Source organism: Cladophialophora psammophila (assembly GCF_000585535.1).
Source record: "Cladophialophora psammophila CBS 110553 chromosome Unknown aczJe-supercont1.16, whole genome shotgun sequence".
Lineage (NCBI taxonomy): Eukaryota > Fungi > Ascomycota > Eurotiomycetes > Chaetothyriales > Herpotrichiellaceae > Cladophialophora > Cladophialophora psammophila.
The window spans coordinates 788,128-810,478 of record NW_006912937.1 but is presented as its reverse complement, the minus strand read 5'-3'; the positions used below and the strand labels follow the sequence as shown (position 1 = coordinate 810,478).

General features: G+C 53.1%; 10 protein-coding genes across 10 annotated transcripts; 4 read left to right on the top strand and 6 right to left on the bottom strand.

Moving 5' to 3' along the window:
• Positions 1 to 2,165: 2,165 nt before the first annotated feature.
• On the top strand, positions 2,166 to 2,585 carry A1O5_09567 (uncharacterized protein; the record flags this gene model as incomplete). Its single annotated transcript, XM_007750146.1, has 1 exon — positions 2,166 to 2,585. The coding sequence occupies one exon, from the start codon at positions 2,166 to 2,168 to the stop codon at positions 2,583 to 2,585; it is 420 nt and encodes a 139-aa protein (XP_007748336.1).
• A 671-nt stretch (positions 2,586 to 3,256) lies between these two features.
• On the top strand, positions 3,257 to 4,096 carry A1O5_09566 (uncharacterized protein; the record flags this gene model as incomplete). The annotated part of the gene is made up of 3 exons (XM_007750145.1): positions 3,257 to 3,367; positions 3,454 to 3,589; positions 3,648 to 4,096. The coding sequence occupies 3 exons, from the start codon at positions 3,257 to 3,259 to the stop codon at positions 4,094 to 4,096; spliced, it is 696 nt and encodes a 231-aa protein (XP_007748335.1).
• Positions 4,097 to 5,332: 1,236 nt separating this feature from the next.
• On the bottom strand, positions 5,333 to 6,385 carry A1O5_09565 (uncharacterized protein; the record flags this gene model as incomplete). Its single annotated transcript, XM_007750144.1, has 3 exons — positions 5,333 to 6,072; positions 6,166 to 6,253; positions 6,311 to 6,385. 3 exons carry the CDS (start codon positions 6,383 to 6,385, stop codon positions 5,333 to 5,335), a joined length of 903 nt encoding a protein of 300 aa, XP_007748334.1.
• A 658-nt stretch (positions 6,386 to 7,043) lies between these two features.
• Positions 7,044 to 8,070, top strand: A1O5_09564 (uncharacterized protein; the record flags this gene model as incomplete). Its single annotated transcript, XM_007750143.1, has 2 exons — positions 7,044 to 7,117; positions 7,182 to 8,070. The coding sequence occupies 2 exons, from the start codon at positions 7,044 to 7,046 to the stop codon at positions 8,068 to 8,070; spliced, it is 963 nt and encodes a 320-aa protein (XP_007748333.1).
• Positions 8,071 to 8,367: 297 nt separating this feature from the next.
• A1O5_09563 (uncharacterized protein) lies at positions 8,368 to 10,345 on the bottom strand (the record flags this gene model as incomplete). The annotated part of the gene is made up of 3 exons (XM_007750142.1): positions 8,368 to 8,801; positions 8,857 to 9,651; positions 9,730 to 10,345. 3 exons carry the CDS (start codon positions 10,343 to 10,345, stop codon positions 8,368 to 8,370), a joined length of 1,845 nt encoding a protein of 614 aa, XP_007748332.1.
• A 795-nt stretch (positions 10,346 to 11,140) lies between these two features.
• On the bottom strand, positions 11,141 to 12,933 carry A1O5_09562 (uncharacterized protein; the record flags this gene model as incomplete). Its single annotated transcript, XM_007750141.1, has 5 exons — positions 11,141 to 11,496; positions 11,546 to 11,736; positions 11,795 to 12,171; positions 12,256 to 12,390; positions 12,442 to 12,933. 5 exons carry the CDS (start codon positions 12,931 to 12,933, stop codon positions 11,141 to 11,143), a joined length of 1,551 nt encoding a protein of 516 aa, XP_007748331.1.
• Positions 12,934 to 13,515: 582 nt separating this feature from the next.
• On the bottom strand, positions 13,516 to 14,766 carry A1O5_09561 (uncharacterized protein; the record flags this gene model as incomplete). Its single annotated transcript, XM_007750140.1, has 1 exon — positions 13,516 to 14,766. One exon carries the CDS (start codon positions 14,764 to 14,766, stop codon positions 13,516 to 13,518), a length of 1,251 nt encoding a protein of 416 aa, XP_007748330.1.
• Positions 14,767 to 15,454: 688 nt separating this feature from the next.
• On the top strand, positions 15,455 to 17,095 carry A1O5_09560 (uncharacterized protein; the record flags this gene model as incomplete). The annotated part of the gene is made up of 1 exon (XM_007750139.1): positions 15,455 to 17,095. One exon carries the CDS (start codon positions 15,455 to 15,457, stop codon positions 17,093 to 17,095), a length of 1,641 nt encoding a protein of 546 aa, XP_007748329.1.
• A 602-nt stretch (positions 17,096 to 17,697) lies between these two features.
• A1O5_09559 (uncharacterized protein) lies at positions 17,698 to 19,095 on the bottom strand (the record flags this gene model as incomplete). Its single annotated transcript, XM_007750138.1, has 1 exon — positions 17,698 to 19,095. The coding sequence occupies one exon, from the start codon at positions 19,093 to 19,095 to the stop codon at positions 17,698 to 17,700; it is 1,398 nt and encodes a 465-aa protein (XP_007748328.1).
• A 928-nt stretch (positions 19,096 to 20,023) lies between these two features.
• Positions 20,024 to 22,334, bottom strand: A1O5_09558 (uncharacterized protein; the record flags this gene model as incomplete). Its single annotated transcript, XM_007750137.1, has 2 exons — positions 20,024 to 21,410; positions 21,463 to 22,334. 2 exons carry the CDS (start codon positions 22,332 to 22,334, stop codon positions 20,024 to 20,026), a joined length of 2,259 nt encoding a protein of 752 aa, XP_007748327.1.
• Positions 22,335 to 22,351: the final 17 nt, after the last annotated feature.

Below are 22,351 nucleotides of genomic sequence, written 5' to 3'. Positions count from 1 at the left end.
CTTCATAGCCTGCTTCCCCTAAAACCAGGCCCCGGTCCATGATGAATTGTTTCTCACCAAAAGGGGTCTTTCCTGCACTGAGCCAATTGCTTGTCCAAGAAACTTAAGGAGAGCTGAATGATCTCGTCGGCAAAAGATCAGGGGAGGACTTCGGTATCTGGGCTGCGGGGGCGACGGTCGGCGAGACAGAGGTGAACAAGTCATCTTGGTCAAGACAAGCAGACCGTCTGTCCTACTCTTTATGAGTATTTACCTTGTTAGGGAGTTCGAAGCAGGAAGGAAATGGCTGGAGGGGGAAGACGGCGGAATGCTCAACGGAATAACTTAAGTCCGGATCTCCTTTTCACGTGACTCGTACGCTTTGGGCGCTTTATCCTCGGCTCCTTAACTGTCTTGGCGTTGCTGTGCTGAGAGCGGAGTTGGAGCGACTACTGCAAACCCTGTTCAAAGCTGATGTGTTCCGCTCTCACTGAAATGCTTTATCCTGGAAGGTCTAGAACTGCAGAGCTTTCTCACGCTCGGCTACTTTTCTCAACCAAAAAGACCGATGGCCCACCTAGACCACTACTAGGTTGGCATTCTTTTCGATCCATGAAACGACGAGACCGACACCCTCTGTACTCCACAGAGAATCGTGGAGCGAATACGAGAGAGAGCCCCTTTTACTGGCCCCAGTCACCCGTGCCTTTCTTCAGCTGAACTGCCAAGCTGCATTTCTATTCCAGCATCAAACTCCTACTGTCTCCATTCAAATAATCGAACTCTACTAGGGCTGGCTAAACAAGAACCTCTGTCCCGTGCATGACCGAGCACGCCAGCAACTTCCCCAATGATGAGGCAGTCTGCCTCATGCCGTCGGCCGTCTCGCTTCTGGGCTGCGAATGACAGTCGCGGCTCTGATACTACTGCTCAAGTCAGCCTTACAGGGCTAGCAGCACGGCCGTGACACAATTCTTAGCTTTCTCCAGCAAATTTGCTTGGTAAAGCTTGTTGAGCAGCACTCTACCTGGCTGGAAACAAAGCATACCCTAGTTCAATCGCAGCTGACGCTGTATGCAATCGGGCCTTAGAGATGAACCGCTCAAGGTGGCCCGGAGGAGTGAACGATGCGCGTCTACTCTCAGAGCTCCTTAGGACGACGATCCATGATATTTGGCAAAACTGTCAATGTCCTCGTCCGACGATGCACCACCTTCCCAGGCTATGCGGCCAGAGTTCAAGCAGGTAAATGCGCCAATCTCGTAAGTAACTTGTTGATAGGCGAGACGTGCCGCTGTGTTAAGAAAGTGCCAAAGTATGTTCCCTGCGATGCTTATTCGGCCATGGACTTTTGACATGCTCATCCTTAGGTGCATCAAGGCCTCAAAACCTTGAGGAACTAGGGCTAAGTCATACCCATTGCTTCACATTTAGCTTTCCACTAGCCAAATCCCAAGCATCGAGTTTCGTTTTTCTCTTCTTGGGGTCGCTGAAACCGGTGAGAGATAGCCCCCCAGAGTTATGCTACTACCTGTTGTAAAGTAAGTCGACTCTGTGCTGCGGCGGCTGAGGCTTGTCCATTCCGCAACGGGTCATGATACACCCTCGTTGTGACAAACTTGGAAATGCATAAATACCTCGCCTGCACACTAGATGTCTCCTCGAGCGAGCATTCCAGTTCCTCAGTTAGGTGTCTTTTCTGGTTAACCGAGCTGCCCGTCATTGGTCTATAAAAATGGCTTTCCCCGCGATGTATGTATTCCTCGTCGGTATTACTCTTGCTACAGTAGTGCTGGGCGAGGATTGTGCCAGTAAGACGCCTTGTCCTTTGGGTCCAGTCCACAGCAACTGACAGTGTAGGACTCACCGTTTTCACCGATAGCAGAGCCAGTTCAAACTCATTTAACTGCGATGCATTCATTAACGACGCTATGATGCTATTTCTTGCATGGTTCAACGGTACTACCACTGTAAGGACTCGATCTCTTTCAAAGACCTGTCATCCATCTCCCGAGACCAAAGCTGAGAGATGTTTGCAGCTCACACTGACTGGCGGACCGGCGGCTGAATGTCCCGATACAACCTGGCAACCGCTCAAGAAGTCTTTGCTCATCGGTGGCATGACTGTCCCTGGCAACGCAGCACTCGACCGAACCAAGTAGGATAACAACACATTCTACTTCGACATGCCCAAGCTTGGAAACGGCAATATCAGCATGAGCTTCCAGTCATCGTCAGACGAATGGTACGGCAAACCCCAAGGCTGGCAGATCAACGCAACAAAAGCCAGGGACGGGTACGACATCGCTGGCACCTGGACTGGGACATTGCCCGACAACAACTATCTCGACTTCCCCGGTGTCCCTGGCGATAATTGTTGGGATAGCAGGCCAATCTGGCTGGGACAGTACGGTTATTTTGACGAGCACAAATGGGTCCTCGTTGGGCACGGGTCTCCTAGGGCGGCGAATTTGAGTGTCATTATGACCGAGGTCGACGACGACGAAGTGTGGCACATATACACAAACTTCACTGGCTCGGCTGGACCTAAGGGTCCGAAGTTGGTGACCCCAGGGGATGCGCCTACGACTGATGCTCATGCTTGAAGTCAGTTGAGCGGCTAGAGGTGCGAAGGGCGAGGCTTGAAAGCAGCACTGAGAAGCACCTCTCGGAGAAACCTTTGGCCATTCCGCAGCCTTGCCATTCCTTGTTCTCCTCGACCGAACACGGCAACGACAGCAACGGCATCCATCTATCTCATCTACCCCCCCTTACTTGCTTCCATTCTGAGTCCAAGGCGGTTAAATCGTATAACCTTCACATCATTTGAGCGCTGCTATTCCTTCATCCAACGACGATGCTCCTGTCTCTCTCCACAAAGGCCACCATCGCTCAAGGTAATTAATATCGTCCACATTCCTTCCGTTGTCGAGGCCTACAGAACAACAGCCCACATTCCACAATGTGCTCGACCGCAATCGGAAGATGTTTACGCTCGCTGATGATCTTTATAGTCAGGTTCCTGCATCATGATTTCTTTTCCGTGTCTTTCTTTGTGTCGGTCTCACGCTCTCTCTGCTCTGTCTGTCTCGGGGATTTCTTTTGTCCTTTGTTCGCAAAAAACCAATACTCCCCCTCCGCTCGTTTTGGTACAATCCTTGCTTGAGCTATCCATTCTGTCCCTCTCCTCTTCTATCCCATCTCGTCCGCGCAGAAAAGATAGAGACCACATTTGCAGGCTCTCGCAGGAATTCAATTCACACCACCAGTGGCCAAAATGCATCGTGCTACCATCTTCAAGCTCCCATTGCTCCTTTCGGCTGTTGCTGTTGCAAGACCTCAGACACCTGCGGATACCAGTGCGTTGAGCGGGTTGCCGGCTTGTGCCGTAAGTTTTTCTTCTCGTCAAGAAACTCGCCCCGCCTGTTCAAAACGTCCAATCCTCTTTCTAACGTTGAGTCCCGGATCTTATAGCAAGATGCCGCCAACGCCGCCCTGGCGTCCTCGGGGTGTCCGGTGAACGACCAAACCTGTATCTGCAGCTCGCAGCCCTTCATCAGCGCCATCACCACTGCAGTCACGCAGACTTGCTCCCCAGCCGATGTCCAAGGTGAGAATCACCCCAGACCCCCGGTCAAGTAAATGCTGATTGACGTTCGCAACCAAAGCGGCTCTCGTATTCGGCCAGAACTTCTGCGGTGCCGCCCTCGGAGGAGCCGGGGGAAGCTCTTCTTCATCCAGTCCTTCACCCACCGTCGACGCAGGAGGAGACACTGCCAGTTCCACAGTTCCAACCGCCAGCCCGACTGACAGCGGTGACGGCGCCTCCACGACTACCGTCCCAGGGACAGTGACTTCGGTGACCAGTGTCGCCGACGCCACGGACAGCATGATGACAACCACCCCCTCGGCGTCGATTCTGCCGTCTAGCGTGACGGGCATGATGATGACGACACAATGCACCACGACGACAACGGTGATGACCACGGTCGCGAGCAGGCCAACGGGGGCGTACAACGCGACCTACACAGGCGGTGCTGCGGCGCTGAAGATTGCAGGGGGACAAGGCGTGATGGCGGCCGTCATGGGCGTTGCTGGCGCAGTGGCTTTGTTGTGAGATATTGACCGACCGCAAGAGACAGGGAGAGGGAAGAGAGATTGGACATTTGGGGTTTTGCATTATGGGGACCTAAGCAGAGTCCTTGGAAGGCGGAGAAGCAGCAGGAGCAGAATGTCGTGACTATCAGTGAACGCCGCAGTTTTGCGGTGGCATATGCCATACTAGTAATCCCACAGTCGGGTGTATTGTCATTTCCGGACGACGAAAGACGAAGAAGGAAAATAACGGGGCGTCCGGGAGAAGAGGGATTGAGGGTTAGACTGCTGCTAGCTTTGACTATGTACTCGCACAGGTATTTGCACCGAATACTCGTATCATTACTCTTCCAATTGCAGGTGTACTTGTACGAAGCAGCTTGTGAGGCAGATCGGCTGTCAGCCTTGCAAGACCGCCACCGTAATCGCCCTTGCCAGCCATTGCCAGTTTTGTTGCTAGTTTTTGGGTGCATTTACCACTGGCCACCGCCAACAGCCGCCATCCGATTTACATCATTGCATTCAAGCAGAATGACGTCCTTCTGGAGCCATCAGGACTGGCTCTCTTCATATATAGGCCAAATGCCTATGTAAACAGGAAAGGACCTCGCTAAAAGGACAGATAGACAGACATCTCCGAGAAGTGAGCAATCCTCTCGACCAACTTGATAGTTCTCAGTCTCACAGACGAGTTCTCCGGGGGAAGGGGGGGATTGATCCGATGTGAACTGGCCGAGGTTTGCACGCCATCCGATACCTTCGTCAGACCGCTCAGTGCGCTGGTTACAAAATCATCAGCTTCTCAAAATTGTCTCATTGCAGATACCTTACGGTCTCTTGGTGGGGTACCTTACTTCCCCGCGACCTGGATTGGGGAGGGAAAGTTCTTCCTTCCTCGACCCGGGATGCGTCCTCCATGGTCAAAGTAGACACAATGACTATGTACAAGGAATGAAAAATCGGATTCGTAAACTTGCTTCTGGAGTTGAAATTGTGGTGGAAGGGGAGGGATTAAGAGCGCCCAGTGCGATGGGACGGACGGATGGTGATACTGGTTTCTGCTGACTTCACCGATTGTTTGCTTTCTCATGTAGTGTTGACGAAACTTGGAACTGTGCGAGGAGGTCTTCAGCCAAATGCAGATTACCCAACATTTCGCAGTACCGCATGCATGGCCCCATAGGACTGGCGGGCCACTCTTGGTATTATAAACATCCAGCTCAGCCGATGACGAAGAACTAGCCGGACAAGACAAAGGTCACACGGTTCCATGGGACGTGCAGTCATCATCAACAAATGGCTCCTCGCCTCTCTCCATCCGCCACCGATTCGTCGCCTCTAACCACCCCGGCAACCCTTTAAGCAACCACCCCCATTTCCTCAGAAACCCTTCCGACATCTCCCACCCCGTCATGTCCCAGGGTGGCGACCAGGCAATGATACCGCGTCGCTCGATCTCGTCGTCGGGATAGCCCTCGTACAGCCCGCCGATGCAGTCGGCCCACAACTCGTCCTCGTCGAAGGTGCCAACGGCCCGGATCAGGCGGTCTCGTCCCTCGGGACACGGGAACAGGTCGATCCAGTCGCCATGCGGCACCGTTTGTTGAAGGGTGGTGGGCAGGAGTGTTGAAGGGAGTAGTTCGGGCTTGGCAGGGTAGGGGACGACGTGGATGACTTCCTCATCACAGTCGAGCGGCGTGACGAGGATGCCCGAGATTAGAGTGCGGTTGACGGCCAGGGCGCGGAGCGCGTTGAACTGGAGGAGTGTGATGAGGTGGTCTGGACAGAGGGGGAAGACAATGTTAAACGGCTCTTTTCTGGGCTTATCTGGCAGCAGGGGGTTTCTCGCATTGTAGACTTGCTTGATACGGGATGCTGGGACGAAGGAGACCGATTGCTGCTCAATGTCCCAGCATTCCACCAGCGCTTCCTTTTTGATCAGTGTCCCGGCTGCGGCACTGGATGCTTCAGCGTTCTTTGCTAGGGCTTTGCGTTTTCCTACTGGACAGGTAGCTTCGATAACTGGGTACTCCTGATCGGACTGGTCCTGACTCCTGATTCGGACGAAATAGAAAACAAGGCCTCACTTACGGTATGCCCTCGTGTTGAGTCTAGTCTGTGCCCGTCTGCGTGCTGCAGCATCCTTGGTCCCAGTCCAGTCGTCTTCCCTGCTTATCGCCTGTACGCGGTGAGTAACTCATGGCGTCTTGGTGATTGAAGGCGGCCTGCTACGTACCTCGGCCAATTGTGGCATCGACGCGAGTAGGATGCGGGGCGCTGTTGAATTTACAGGTTGATACGTACTAATCATGATGCTAGCGGACGTTGGAATTGCGGCGATGATGAAATTGGTGATCAATGATGCGAGTTTCTTTGGGCCGGCCAAGGCGGTTTATGCAGCCTGCTCACAATGACGAGTCTGCCCTCGGCGGGAACGGAGGAATTGATATGCCCACCTCGCACTAGTCAGTATTCCGCAAATGAGGCGCAGACGGACAAGGGCAGCCAGGGGTTAGTGAAATGGCTCGATATCATTGATCATTTTCAAAGGGTCTAACTTGAGCAGGGCTGGCGTCATGCAGCCTGCTCACAATACCGAGTACTCGCTATTATGGACGAGGCACCAGGATCACGAGTTCCAGCATCACACATGCACCACTTGATTGACCAACAAACGCAATGCTATGGTTTCCCGAGGGTAGCTGCTAGGAAATTGGGACGGGAGCTAGAGATTAGGCAGTGAGCCCCATGCTTCATGCAGCTGGCTCACGATATCTGATGCTCGGAATAACATCCAGTATGCAAATATCTCGGGCCTTGTTCAATAAGAGCAATATAGATTGTAGCAACACCTTGATTTCGACGCTTCTTTTCACATTATCAGAAACATAGAACGCAATCCAAGACGTTGAATCATCTGTTTCTTAGCATTACACCTTCCCACATTGACTCCACCACTCGTTTTGAACATGATTTTCCATCCTGACACTCTCCCCAATCTCAAGGACAAAGTCTTCATAGTCACAGGGGGGAACTCTGGCATGTAAGTTCCCCTGCTCTCCCCTCTCAACCACGAAGCCCGAACCACCGATCTCACCAAACCATAGAGGCTACTACACCGTAGCCCACCTAGCGGAACACGGCGCTCATGTTTACATGTGCGCCCGATCCCCAGAGAAGGGCACAGCAGCCATCGCCAACATCAAGAAAATGTACCCCTCAGCCAACATCGACCTCCTGCAAATGGACCTCAAGGACCTCACCAGCGTCGTCGCGGCCGCCAAGCACTTCCTCACCCTGGAAACAGCCCTGCACGGCCTGGTCAACAACGCAGGCATCATGGCGACCCCCTTTGAAATGACCAAAGATGGCCACGAGGCCCAGTGGCAGACCAACTACCTGGCGCACTGGGTTTTGACGGAGCACCTGCTTCCTCTGATGCTGCGAACCGGCAAGATGCTCCCCCCCGGCAGCGTGCGTGTCGTCAACCTCACTTCATCGGGCCACTTAGGCGCACCCAAGGGCGGCATCAATTTCAAGGACCTATCGCTCAAGGACAGCGGCCCGTGGTCGCGGTACGGACAGAGCAAGCTCGCCAACATTCTGCACACCAAAACCCTGCATAAGACTTACGGTCCCGGCTCTCGCAGTGCGCAGAACGGGGAGGGCGAGATCTGGGTTTCGTCGGTGCATCCAGGTCTGGTTGAGACGAACCTCGCCACATCGGTGGGGGAGTCCGGGTCGCGCATGATGAGTCTTCTGTCGGTCTTACGCATGTTTGGATTGATATGGCCTGCCGATAAGGGGTCGTGGACCAGTCTGTTCTGTGCGGCGAGCCAAGATATGAAGGCGGAGCAGAGCGGCACGTATTTCGAAATTTTCAGGAGGTTTGGGGAGCCGAGGTGGCAGAGCGGTGCGGCCAAGGATGGAAAGCTTGCAGATAGGTTGGAGGAGTGGACTAGGGAGGTGATGAGGAAGGAAGGGTGGGTTCGGTAACGGCGTCAACCGGTTTCGGTCTTTTCCGATTATAGTAATGGGCTTATTGTTTTGTATTATTACATATTCTTATTTTCCTTATTTATTCATCTGGTGGTTACACCAGAGTTCCATCGGCCCCGAGAATTAAGAAGGGACAAGATTTTGTTTTCTTTTGCCGTGGACGGGCTAGAAACCGAGACGAGAGGCGTAATGTAACGAGGGCGTTTGTAAGTGACGATAGCTGCCGCTTCGTATATCCAAAACTCGACATATGGGTAGAGAATTGATTCTTGTGCCCGATACTCTCACCACGCACTACTCCCTGCCCCAAGGAAGGCTCAAGTACAGAAGAGGAGCATGCTGTTGCGAACCATGTGTGTCCGTCTCTTCAAATCCAGCCGAAGCGCGATACCTTGGAATGGTGGCTTTGAACGCCCATGCAGGGTCCCACCACAAAGCCGCAACAATGTCGCTCTCTGGGATGTTATACAGCTGAGCCACAGCCGCTCCTGACAGTCGATTTGATTCTTTCACCTTCCTGTACAACTCCTCGTCCTGGAACATGATGTCAAAGGTCACTTGATATGGACCTGAGATTTTGCTGCGGCAAACAGAGGCAGCATCTCCAAGATAGCACGTTCCGGCAGGCGGCTCGGGCTGCAGGTAATACTTTCTTGGCTGCCCGACAGCCTTTGCTGGAGTCTTGATGTTTGCGACTGCAGCGTCGGCTTTCGTGACGACTTTTTCACCTAATCGATCGATCAGTAATTGCGACTTCGCCTCCGCGGACGGGCGGGGACCTACGAGGAGTATCGACAAACGTGTTAGATCCTTGGAACTCCTCCACCTTGATAGGGAAGAGCCCAACAGGATCGGCTTTGTGGATGAGATGGTACATGCAGAATTCGGGTACTGGACCTATGGGTGTTTCGCAAGGAGTGATAGGCCAAGCGAAGTTTCCAGCAGTTGCGAGCTGGCCCGGATACGGGGCATGAGTCAAACCCATCTTGGTCCTGTTGGCCACCTCATTTGCCTGCTCCTGCGAGGGTGCTCTGCATTGGACGACAATGCAAACCTCCTTCGGGAGACTCTTGTTCGGTTCGAGAGCTCCCATGACGCCATTGATACCGTAAGTGATAATTTTCGTCTCATATGCGTAGTCGGTGGACATTCTGCTTTTCACCGTTTCTTTCACGGCTGGGATCCAAGTGTCGAGCTGTGAGATAAGGATTGGGTCTCTGAAAGCCCCCACAAAACTGGACTGATAGCCATTGACGCGCGCAGCCTCCAGCTTGAGTGTATACTCACCGTCTGGCTGTGGGATAAACTTGGGACCCCGGACTCGCACCGTACGTACATCTATCTGCTCGTACGCCATATCACGGGTATGAAGCTCACCACCTGGCCCTTGCAGGATATCTGGTCTGCTCTTCTCATACAAGAGATGGGCAGCGACTGAAAGAGGAGTGCACCGTGCTCCTGGCTGGCACGGGATGAGGTCGAAGCTGTCGTGACGGACAACCGCCAGACACTCTCTTGATTTCGGTATAGCGCATTGTGCACCACACTCCATGATCTTGCCCATAGCATAGTTTAAAGCTGCCATGGATATATAGTCAGTGCTTTCACTCTCACGAAAGGGGACATCGAGGCCCGGCCAAGAGTGACGGTGCTTACCAAGATCCTCAAAGCCGTGGTGAATGCAGAACGCAGCGTACGGAGCAGGATCGTAGGATCGACCTCCGATGATGATGTCAAAGTCCGGGTTCTCGTTCATTGCTTTTACATAAGGCTCCAACCCCATCTGTGCGACAATGCGCGTTGCAGTGTCGATGTCGTTCTCCAGGAGGTCGGGGACACCCTGTCCACACGGGCTAACGAGGTTATCCTTGAACTTCTCGCGAACAAGGTCTTTCGGTATCTCGGCGTAGATACTGATGACTTTCATGGGGCGGTAGCCTTTCTCCTTCACTATGTCTTTGATAATCTGAGTGTTCATGTCGACGAAGGCGTCGGAACCAGAACCGCCAGCAGAGCCAATGAGGCAGCGGACTCCATGGGTGTGGCAAGCTTTGACCAGTTCCCCCAAGTCTCTCCTGTAGCCTTCCGGAGAGGCTGCAGTCTTTCCGAGTGCTAGACGTCCAGGCCCACTATCAGTCGAGCCAGCATCGGCGATGATGGCGTCTACACCAGACTCGACAGTGTCCCAAAAGACGTTTTCATTCCAGCCCTGGCCAAATTGGCCAACAGGGGTGAAGATTCTGAGTTCGTCCTTTGTTTTTCCGGGAGACATATTCTCGAGACGATTGGTTGTGGAAATTTTGAGCTTAGTTATAACGTGATGGGTTTTGTGTGTTGGGTTGGTTTCTGTTCGACTTCTGCTGTCTAACCTGAACAAAAGCTCTCTTTATGACTTGCTCTTGTCGTTCCGAGACCAGGTATTCTGGTAGCATTTAACAGGCCGCAATCGCAGATTGCATCCAGAACTCCTCATAGGAGCAAGGGAAAGCAGAGATGTCATTGCGATATCGCAATGAATATCGGAATCCATCATTCGAAACAAGGTTTAGATCACGCACACTGGTGCGAAGAAAAATGGCCCTGCCAAACCAACACAGACAGCCTGACCATAGGAGTGAATGTGCGATTTGAGCTAAGGACTCTTTGTCAGGTTTGCGGATTCTTAAGTGCCATAAGCAATCTTGCAAGCACCGTGTAAGACTCGACTTTGCCAAATTCATGTTTGTGGCATAGGTAGACCATGCTCTCGTGACATCACCACGGGAAATGCAGGCATTTTCGGGTGCAATGCTCCCCGCTTGACTAAAGACCGCATTATTGCCATGCAAATCCTCGAGGCTCAATCCAAGACTTTGGGGAGACTCTGAGACGCGCTTGAGTATGATGCCAGTTGAGGTGCAAGACGAAGAAAGGAATTTGTGATGCACGATACCCTAGTTGACTGACTGGCATATCCCATAGAGGTTATAAACTACTCGAAGCTGTTGGCCCTGCAGAGAAGGCTGAGGGAGCTCCTGAGTCCTCATGAGCTATCTCCAGACCATCTCACAATAGCCATTTGTTCACTTTACATATCCGCAACTTCCCTCAGTTCAACAGATGGACCTTCTCTAAGCTTCTCGGCACCTCCCTTACTGACTTCCTCTGGGAGGATTTGGCCGTGCTGATACCTGGTGAAATGACGGATAGGCACCTTCTGTCGGAATAGGTGGTCAATTTCTTCCAGGGAGAAGGTACGGCACTCCGGGACGCCAAAGACAGCGAAGATGAGGGTCAGAAGGGCAATCGGCGCAAAAATAAAACCGATCTGGGCCCCGAGATCGGCGTATGGCGCATATAGGAGGTATGGGATGCAGAATGAGACAACAAACTGTGTGACAACAGTGACGAAGCTTGCTACAGTGTATGTCACGTCTCGCATGCCTATTACAACATTAGCAGTTTTGAAAAACAATAGAGCGTGCCAACGTACGTGAGCTAGGTATCTCGGAGGAGAGAATATGGTAAATAGGTCCCCAGCCGAAAACGAAACCCAGGAAATAGACAGTGAACATAGCGGTGATTCCAATCTTGGCCCCTTGGCCTGGGTCGGATATGGTGCCCAGGCCGCCAATGACAAAATAGGTAGCGCTTTGTATGATAGACCCAATAATCAAAAGTGGCCTGCAATGATTAGTTAGTTAGTTCGAAACTCCTGATGCCGAAGGGGGGATAAACGAACTTGCGACCGATTTTGTCGAACAGATACATAGCGCAAAGCACGACCACAATTTGCAATGAGGTATTGATAAGAAACATTTGGAAAGGGTTAGGGCCGTGCAGGTCCCCAAGGAAGATAGTGCCATATTTGCTGAAGAGCCCTTGACCACTGATTTGAATGCTGATGTTGGCACCAATAACAATAATCGATCGCCTGAGGTTGGTTCCCTGCCACATCTCCTTGAAGGTACCCTTGTCGTGAGTGATGGCGTGGATCATGCCCACCTGATCACGGTACTCTTCCATGATCTCTTCTTCGGTGAATTTGCCTTTTCGATACAATTGAAGTGATTCTAAGGCTTCCTGGGGTCGCTCTCGGATCAAAAGCCAGCGCGGCGACTAAGAGGACATCAAATAGTTAGTCGAGTGTTAAGTCGATACTGGACTAAATAGGGTTGTTATGAAAAATAGCAGCAGACATACCTCGCGCATAAACAGGGCGCCAACGGAAACAACGATGGGGATGACAAAGAAGACGCCAAAAGGAATCCGAAACGATGCCTCGGTGTCTATCTTACTTGTCCCATAGGTGATACACGCCATTATGAAAGCGCCTACCTAGACTAAGTGTTAGTCCAAGTCTCGCGTGCGATAGGGGTTTGCTTTTACCATTGTGCCTAGCTGGAAGGTGCCGATAACCATTCCTCGGATCTTAGGAGGAGCAATTTCCGCCTGATATACAGGCACCGTAACAAGCTCTTGACCAAGATAGATATAGTTGACAATGCGACCGACCAAGACCTGTTCTTTCTGTTGGGCTGTAACAAGCAGAATGGCAGACACAACAGCCCACACACACATGACCCAAAAAGAAGCGCGTCGTCCATAATGGCGAGCAATCAAACCGCCTGTTACAACGCCAAAGACTTGACCGACGTACGTGAGGCTGTTGAGAAGCGAGAGGAAGTACGGTTCCACCGCATATCGTTCCAGTTTCTCGTTATAAGAGCCGAACTTTTTATTGAAGGCCGACATCGCCTGGGTGTTTGAGAAAGCAACCAAATCCATTCCGAAATTGATCTGAGACAGCATCATGATGGTAGACGCAAAGGCGAGTCTGCCATTGACGCCCTCAGAGATCCGGTTACTGAAGGACGGCATATTGGCGGGAGTGAGCTAGCAAGTAAGACGCCAGTGAGGCAGTGAGAGGGGAGGGGGGACCGGGCTGCGAAAGAGATCAGGGTAGGGAAGTTGAAGAAGGCTTCCGGGGAAGGAGAACTTGACCATTAATACAACAAATTAAGAGTGACCCGAAAGGGATCCATCCTCAACCCGGTCGCCAAGCACAGAATTCCCCCCACAATATTGTCTACCCCATGGGGTCTCACCAAAAGCGTGCCTGAGTGCAGCATTAGCGCGGGGCTCACACATGTTCTGTTAGTTTTTGAAGTATTCCGAAATTCGCAATGAAAGGGCTTCCGCTAGTCATATTTTTTAGCCAGAGCGGTCTTTGGGAACTACGGAGAGCTCGAGTCGTGGGTCATCCACCAGAAAGCGGTGAATTTTTAAGCCGAGGAGATCCATCTGCAGTAATTACAAGCCAACCGCCAGACCGAATCACTCTACCCAAAACATATCAAGGGTAGGGGTGAAAGAGACCATCGGCGCCACATGTTGCCTTGTCGGGGATGTCTTGTGTGAGAACATGGTTGAGAGAATCCCCCAACCTTTTAGTCTGCAGTCCTACTTCCACAAGACACACATAGGCCCCTCCACCCGACCCTTGGCCCTCTCCTCTCGGCTGAGTTTACCCTCTATGCTTATATCCTTCACGAAGGTGACCTTGTCCGGCGTAGTCTGGTAGGGAGCGTTCACCTTTACACTAATTTTACCCCTGACATCCTTCAGAAAACCTGTGACCGTGTCTCTCTCGAAAACGACGATATCTTGACTAAATTGGTTGGAAACAGCAACCCACTTATTCTCCTTGTCGTTGGAAAGGGCAAGCATTCGAGGATGCTTGCCATGTACCTCTTGGCTTCCAATATATGTCAGATGGTGCCCATCATGTGCCGGGTCGCTGTCGACGGAATAAATCGCAAGGGTATCATCGCCTTCTCGTGTCAAGTTTCGATTTGAGGCATAGACAAATTTTCCGTCGTTGCTGACAGTAATCTCAGCAGCGAGGTCCATATGCTCATCGGCGGTGGGAGGAAGATCCCTTCCCATAGTTGAGAGCCTCTGCTTGAACTCGACGGTGAGGTCTTGTGGCCCTGTACCTTTGTAGTATAACGCATATACACGAATTGAGTTGTCTTTCTCGCTAACGAGGTACATATACGCCCTGGAAGAACTGATTGGGTTGAAGGCAACATGTCGAGCTCCAGCTGGTGATGGCACGGGAATTCTCTGGACCTTTTTGACCTGCTGCGGACATTTGATAGAGTAGATGTCGACACAGTCCATGGTGCGGAGTGGTACAATGAGAAACTGCCCAGAAGGATCAAAGGTGGCTTGATGTGGGTGTGCTTCCTTCGGGCCAGAATCCGACATATTGTAGTCAAAAATATGAGTGGGTTTACTAATGGCACCATTATCTGACAATGGGTATATAGACAACGTTGATGCGGTGATATTGGTGGCGGCCAGTATCTTTCCGTCTGGGCTCACCTTGCAGTGTACGCCCCCCTTTCCGTTGCTGCTCGCTTGATTGAGAAGCGTCAATCCCGTTCCACCGGTAGCTGAGGCCGTGACGGGTACCCTTTGGAAAGCGAAAACCTCACCTGACTGGGTGTCGCTTCCGGGATGGCTGGTGCGGCTGATACTGTAGATTTTATCGTCAAAGGAAGTGAGCCATCCGGGCATGAAACCGGCGTCTGTGTTGATCCCAATGACCGACAAAGACTCATTCGCGCTTTTGCTTGGGTCAAAGGAGATCTCAAGTATCCCAGTGCTTTGTAGAGCAACATAAAGCCCCAGCGTGGCTCGACCCATGGTTGGCGGTGATATCTTGCTGCAGAGTAGCCGCTGATCTCTCAGTCTTGATGTAAAGAAAAATTCCGTCGAAATCCAGGTTGCCGTATTTCTGAGAGAAGGCGCCGGAGTAATTGATGCCTGCTTGTTGTTCAAGCCGAGTTTGTATCTCTTGAAAGTTCAAAGGTCACCTAGAATTTCACTCAAGTGCGACCGGAAGTATGTGAGCAGGAGATGCGATTAAGACAGCCCCACATCATGGCCCAATTAGGCTAGCCCGACCTGCATAGGCTTCAGGTTGGTTAAGATACCTGCTGAACGCTGCTGGTAAAAGCCCAGACGAAATGTCGGAGTCCATGAAAGATGAGAATCGGCTTCATTTTCAGCCTTCAATCTATCAACCGAACAGATAGTCAGCACACACAATATGCTAGCACGCCACTTGAAGAGGTTAGGGGGAATCCCGCTGCGAAATCCGCCATCATACCGAGGAGTGCGAATCTCGCAATGCCAAGTCTGGCTCAGCCTCGCTGTTTCCCACTCCCGCCTTTCGCTTCTCCAACCCCCACAACTAGCTCGCGCATGTCATTCCCCAGTCTTGCCCAGTCCTGGTTGAACATCTCCTCCCCCTTTGATGCATTCAATGTTCACCACTGCCGAATTCGCAATCTTCGTCTCGCCCTCGCGATCCCGCAAAAACCAATTGACCATGAAAGCCAAAGCGTGCACTCGCTGTCGCCAATGGAAAGTCGGCTGCGACGCCAATATCTCTGGCCCTGAAGGCTGCACTCGCTGCCAGGAACATGACCTCCCCTGCGTATTTGACAGCACTTTTCAGCGCACTCCCAAGAGGAGGAAGCTGGCCGAAATGCAAGTTGAACTGGCCGAGCTGAGAAAGTTGGCGGGCTCTCGAGTCGCCTCCTCCGCCGAAAGGGAGACGGGGAACACGTCCCCCCAAGCCCCTACCTCCACCTCCCTAATACCGCAATCTATACCCAGCTTAACTGTTTGGCCCGCTACTACCGGGCCGGAACCTGCTACTATTCTCACATCCGTGCCGGACTTGCAAGGCTTGTGCATCGCTGACAAATATATCGGCGATATCCATCTCGCCGCCTCGCATGTCAATGAACTCTTCCGCATCTACTTTGCACGATGCCATCCATACCTCCCATTCAGCATGAGTCGGTCCATCGAGACCACATATGAGAGATGTCCGACGCTGTTCTGGGTCATCTGCGCTGTGGCTTCCCCCGATACCGCGCGGTCACAGTTCGAGGGTCCTATTCGTGGCCTGATATCCGATGTCCTCGACCCTGCCAAGGGCAGCACCGTTGAGATGGTACAGGCTATCTTGATCCTGTGCATGTGGCCCTTCCCTTTTGCCAACCAGAGGACGGATTCATCCTTCATTTACAGCGGAATAGCAACCCAGATTAGTCTCAGTATTGGCCTACATCGGCCAGCAAGCGACGCTGATTTCGGCAATGAGACCAATGAGCGTTATGTCGACGAAGAAATCAGGAGAACAACATGGCTAGCCTCCTTCATCGTCGCCCAGATCCAAGCGAGCAGGCGCGGTGTCCCAGCAACGGTTGTGGCGGACTACTCACTATTGTCTTCCTGCGATAATCCCGGAGTTCCAAGGGAGCTCTCTCATCTGTGCTATATCTCCCACCTCACGATTGATTCTACTCATGCGCTTGGAGCCCGTGGCTCCAATACCGCAGGCTTGGTTGAGCCCTCGGCACGGATCAGCCTGATCAATGTCTTTGGTAAACAATTTGACGATCTCCGACGACAGCGTTTCCCAAAGCCCACAGACGTCGTCGAGATATTCTTTTTGAGCTCGAGGCTTCAGCTCTGGTCCTTTGCGTTGCACAATGACGTCCCTATATCTGCTAATACTGTTCAGATTATCTACCAGGCAAGAGAAGACGCCGTCCGACTCATCCAGATTGCATGCGAGAAGAATCTGTCCCTGGTGCCGTTCTACACCCGTCGATCCGTCTGCTATGCTGCTCTGCTTCTCTGCCGGATCAAGCTCGGCCCCTACGGCTGGCAAGACGATATGATTGACCACCACGTCGAAAGGGCACAGCAGGCTCTGAGTGCATCCGAGGGTGTCAAATTTGGTCAGTTTCTCGCCGCCGTAACGTCACCGGATAATAGAGACGTGTTTATTCGTACCAGTGGCGACAAACGGTCGCCACATCGTTCGCGAATGGGGGCATTTCTGGTGTTCGATTTTCAACGCGTCTACGCGGATCTCAGGCTCCAACAGGCCAACGTCCCTTTCCCTTCGGAGTTTCTGGATCTCGATAATCTTCCTTGGACAGAGTTTGAGTGACAGTTAAAAGAGAGAAGAGAGAAAAAAGAGAGAAAGAGAGAAAAGGGAGCGGGGGAAGGTCAACAAAAACGCGGGGAGCAAGATATTGAAAAAAGCGGTGTATGAACTTAGTTTCCATTCGAGTTGTAATCCGGGGTTCCAAAAGTATTAAATTCGGCGGAGAATTTCTCTGCAACCCGGGGCGTTGAACTGTACGAGGTATTGTTGTAGCACTGCCTGCTGTCATCTTTGTCGTTACGAGTACTCTCTGTGTTTCGGAGTGCAGTCCTGCTCGGTCCATCGCACCCAGCCCAGCCACACTCGCGTCCACGCGGACAAAATACATATGCGCGCATGAAAAGTCTACCTTGGCCAACTCGGGGCAAACCGACCCCAGCTCCAGCTCGGGTAGGGGAAGAAGAAATATCAGGGTATACTCCGTACCGAGAACAGACAGTATGATGAGCGGGCAATGCATTTGTTTCGGCGACTTCAGCGGCGAGAGGGAGAAGGGCCACGAAGCCAAGGTGAGGAGAGAGATGGGGGATAGAGGGTACGTAGCTTAAAAAGTTCATGCCGCGCTTCATGTACATACAGCAGCCCCTCTGAGGTGTCGGAAATCATCAGCGCCCTGAGGAAGGTGCAGTGCATCTGTCTTTCGCTCCCTGTGCACTTGCACTCGCGTTGTGGCTCAAGTTCGGATTCGGATTCGCAGTCGCATGTGTAAAGTACGCAGTCCCACGCGCACTCACATCGTTGCTCGCGCCGGAGCGAAACTCCCTATTGAAGCGCTCGACATGGGCCCTCATGACCTCTGCCCTGCGCTTTTCCATCTGCGCGCGCTTGTCCTCGTCGTTCCGCTCGACCTCCCTGGCGGCCATGAAGATGCGCATTGCCTCGTAACTCTTCAGCGCCTCGGCCATGTCCTCCCAGAACATCTGGACCGAGTCCTCTGCAACGCGGCAGGTGGAGGCCAGGATGCGGCGCTCGGCGAGGTTGAGGTGCTTGTGGCCACCGCCACCGCGGCCGCGAGTGTAGACGCCGCGCAGGAACTCGCGCGTCTCGGGCGTGAGGCCCAGGTAGTGGTTCTGCGCGGGCTCGAAGATGGTCGCGAACTCACTCTTCAGAGACTGCGCGAGGCCAACCCGAAAAATCGGCGCGGGCCCATATTTGGAGACGTGGTGGAAGAGGCGTTCGCGGGCCTCAGCGTCGGCAATACTGAAAATCTTGTTCAGGTTTCCCAATAGCCCCTTGGGCCAGCACGCGTGGTTCGCCCAGCTGATCTTGGTCGCGATGGGATCCCACGGCAGCGTCGTCACGTACGGCACAGAATCCGGATCGACCGTGCGGAGCGGGTGGAAGGACTTGTGCTGCTGCGGTGCGTCCGCCGGGTCGTCGCGGTTGGAAGAAGCATCCCTGAGGCGAGTGGTGCTGGGAAAATCGACCTTCTCATCAAACTTGGGCTTGTCGTCGTCGGCGGTGTCGTGGAGTATGAAGGCCTCGCCGTAATGAGCCGGTCTTCTTTTGGTGTGAGAAGGAAACGGAGGTTGAAATTGAGATTGTTGCCCATCCTCGGTCATCCTGTCTTCTTCTTCCTCCTCCTTCTCTTCTTCAAAGCAGATCCTCCCTTTCTCATCCCCTGACCTCAAGAACTTCTCAACCCCGACCTTGAGTCGAGTCATGGAGCCATACTGCTTGTACTCGCCGAAGAGACTCTTGGTCCCGGCCGCCAGGGCGAGCTGCGTGCTTCGCGGCTGGCGGGAGAGGATCGTCTCGGCTTCGAGCGTGATGCTGCGGAGTTGACCCTGCAGGTCTTCGAGGAGCTGGGCCCACGGGTGGTGGTCTTCGGTCCGGATCGAGGAGGCAGCGTTGTTCGAACGCCCAGCAGCACCCGGCCCAGCACCAGTATCGGAGTCGTCGGAATCACTGGCCTCATCTGGTGAGTGATCAGACAGGTCATCTAGTGTATCGAAGACATCATCGTCGTTGTCATCGGCGTCGTCGTTGACGTGTGCGTTCATCTTTCTCCCCTCCTCCCTGATTCCCGATTCCCTGCTGCTCTGCTTCAAGTTCGCGTGCGTGATGGTAATGACAGTTCAAGGATCAGGGGTTTGGCGATTGAAAGAGCGTGGAGGTGTGCATGTGCGCGTGTACTAGAGCATGAAATAAAGGTACAGTAAAAAAGAGAAACAATACCAAGAACAGAGACAGGAGTGAATAAGAAAGAGGAGGCCTCGAGATGGAATCGAGGGTCGGGCAGACACTGAAACTGTTCTCGGGGTCGTGATGTGCACCGTTTAATATTCATCGTTCACTATGTACTTCTCTGATATTCACTTGTTTCGTTGGTCGGGTGAAGCACCTGGCATCGTAGTGTGTCGCGCGGTATGATGTTGTGTTGTGGTATATTCACTCTGCCGTTATGTACACAAGGCAGCTTAGTACCTCAAACACGGCCATGTGCCAATGTACCAGCTCTGAAGAGTCAAACGAGGACGAGGAAGAACAGGCATTTTGAGAAGGAGTTCAAGGCTGACATTCTCTGCCTCTGCCTCTGCCTGTGCCTTTGCCGTCGCACATTCAGCTATATATGTGCGTGCATGTGCATGCATGGCCTTTTGACGTCTCCGTCCATCGGGGCCCCCTCGACTACCAATACTTCCCGATCTATATCATGTCCATCAATCATTACCTCCCCAAGGAACCCGATGCCCGTATGATAAAAGCCCTCGGATGCCCGCCGGGCGCAGACCAAGCAGCCCAGGAATCTGCATGTCGATAGGTATCCATCATGTACATATGCAGCAGCGAAAGCATCCACCAAGAGAGAAGGGGGAAAATGAAAAACACCTCGTCTACCCATATGCACCACCAAGATGCCTCCTGTCTCCCCCACTTGGGAGACGGGAAGGGGGAAAGAAATGAACAATGAAAAGGCGCCCCCTCTCCTCAGAACTTCTCGCTGGTAAGACCTCTGGTCAGATGGACCAGCAACCAAGCCAGAACCTGTACGGCCATGGTCAATAGCCAGACCACCAACTTCAGCCCCATGACCAGCCCACCCAACACCCCCCTCGTAACGGCGGGTAACTCCTCGCCCTTCCGGTCGCCGGACTGGTAGTGGCCAAGCTTTTCCAGGTCGAATTCGCCCACGACGATCTTCTTGGTCTTGGCCTTCTTGTTCTTCTTTTTGCGCGACTTTTTCTCCGAGGTCTCGTCTTCCTCGGACTCGTCGGTCGTGCTGTTGGACAACCGCCCAAACCAGATCCGCGATCCTTTTGGTTTGGATCTCGACGAGCCGCTCGCCGCCCGGATGTCTGCCTCATGGGTCCTGCGCATCAGCTTGGCTTCTTCCTCTGCCTCTTCTCGTTCCGCGATGGTGGCGTAAAATACGCTGCCCGCGTGGCTCCTCACACTGCCGGCTCGGGTACGGATGCTTCTGGCGCCTGTCCCAAGGCGAGACGTCGGTGCGGGTCTCGGTTTCCAGATCTCCATGCCTCCCAAGATGGGATTCGTGGCTGCGTCTGCGACGGCAACCGACATGACCGCTGAGACGACGCAGTCAACGCTGAACAGGCTGGGCATCAATTCGAGGATGGCATTGGCGTCGACGTGGAAGATCTCGGAGGTAAGATCAAGTGTGGCTAGGGGTGGGTACTCTGACGACGGTAAAGAAGTTTCGGTCTGTGGGAGCGTAGACAATCGACGCATGCCAGCTCCTGCAGAGGACGGAGCCGTGGTGGTAGGCGTCATGACTGCGCCTATCCGCCGTGCAGCGTTCGGGTCAATCACGTTGATCGTGGGAAGATGGCTGTCCGTCGAAATGGTAATATGCAGCACCGGCTTCCCTGTAATACTCCTTATCGTCGTCGGCGAGCTCGGAACGGGGCTCTGCGTCGCAAAATCCCCACCCACCGCAGCTCGCCCGATGGCAGGGTGTTCAAGTTCATAGAACCCGCCCCTCGCGTTAAATCGTAAATGGCAGGCTTCCTGCTTGGCGGCACGACGGACTGCCTGTGCTTCGATATCGTCTCGGTCTGTTGGTGCGAGACTGTGTTGTCGAGCGAGCGCGGCTGATTGGTTTATCGCGAGCAGGGCGGCGAGCTTGGGGAATATGAACGCGACGAGCCCGTCATTGGGTGGAAGACGGCGAGCAGCAGGTTCCAGAGGGCAGAGAATCACGTCGCGTGTGAGTGGTGATTCGGCGTTGGCTATGGGTGAGCGAGGTTTGCTGGGGCAGGTTTTGGAGATGGCGATTTCATTTGTGTCGTAGGTCTGGAGGGTGTAGAAGGGGAGAGAAGGGTGGGAGCCGAATACGAATGTTGCTTCCTCGGTCCTAGCTACTATCAGCATAACAGGGTAAATACGAGAGTGGGGAGCGCAAATACCGTGCCATCTCGAGATCGAAACTCTTTATCGAACAACCCGGTTCAGTTCCGTGAGAAGCGTCCCATAATTTCTCCAACTCCCTTTGTGTTGATATGCGTGGACCCACGTTAATGCTCATCACGTCCGACGGGAAGTTGAGAACGCTAGCAGGAGCAGTTCTCTGAGCAACCCCTATTGCTGGCGTGTTAAATGGAATGGAAAGACTGCTTCGGTAGTCCTCCCTGGAAGGGAGTATGCCATTGAAGAGAGGCATGCCTGAGATTCGCACTGGGGGTGGTGGGTGCGGGAGGTAGACTTGTTGAGTCAATGGCACGGAAGGGTTGTAAACGGGGAATATGGAGCGGATGGGAACGACCGGTGAAGGATCGGTGGGAGACTTATTATGCGTCCCGTCCTGGATGTTTGCTGTAGGAGCTGCCGCTGCCACCAAGGTTGTTGCTGATCCTGTGCCTAGGGATGACGAAGGTTGCGGAGATGATGTCTGGTGAAGTTCGGGCGACTGGTATAACGATGGGGTATACGTCACCACTGTTGCGGAAGGAAGAACAGGCTGGGCAGGAGTCTTTCCATCGATGGGTGAGGACGTGGTCACCGCCCTCCCGATATCTTCTGGAGAAGGGCTGCATTCTCTCATTTGTTGTTGTTCGCTGAGGCGGGCGGGGAATCGAGGGACGGGCGGCCTCTCCTCCTCCATCTTTATAACAACCGATTCGGCATTGGGCGAGAATGCGCTGTCCGGTGAGGTAACAATACTGATACTGTGTAGGCTTGGATTCTTTTTATGGGGGGTTGGAATGGCGATCTTGGGAACCGTCGTCGGAAAGAGCGAAAAGCCTTGCAAGGCCGAAGTGGAGGTCGTTGCAGTAGTCATGGCTGGATGCCTGATCG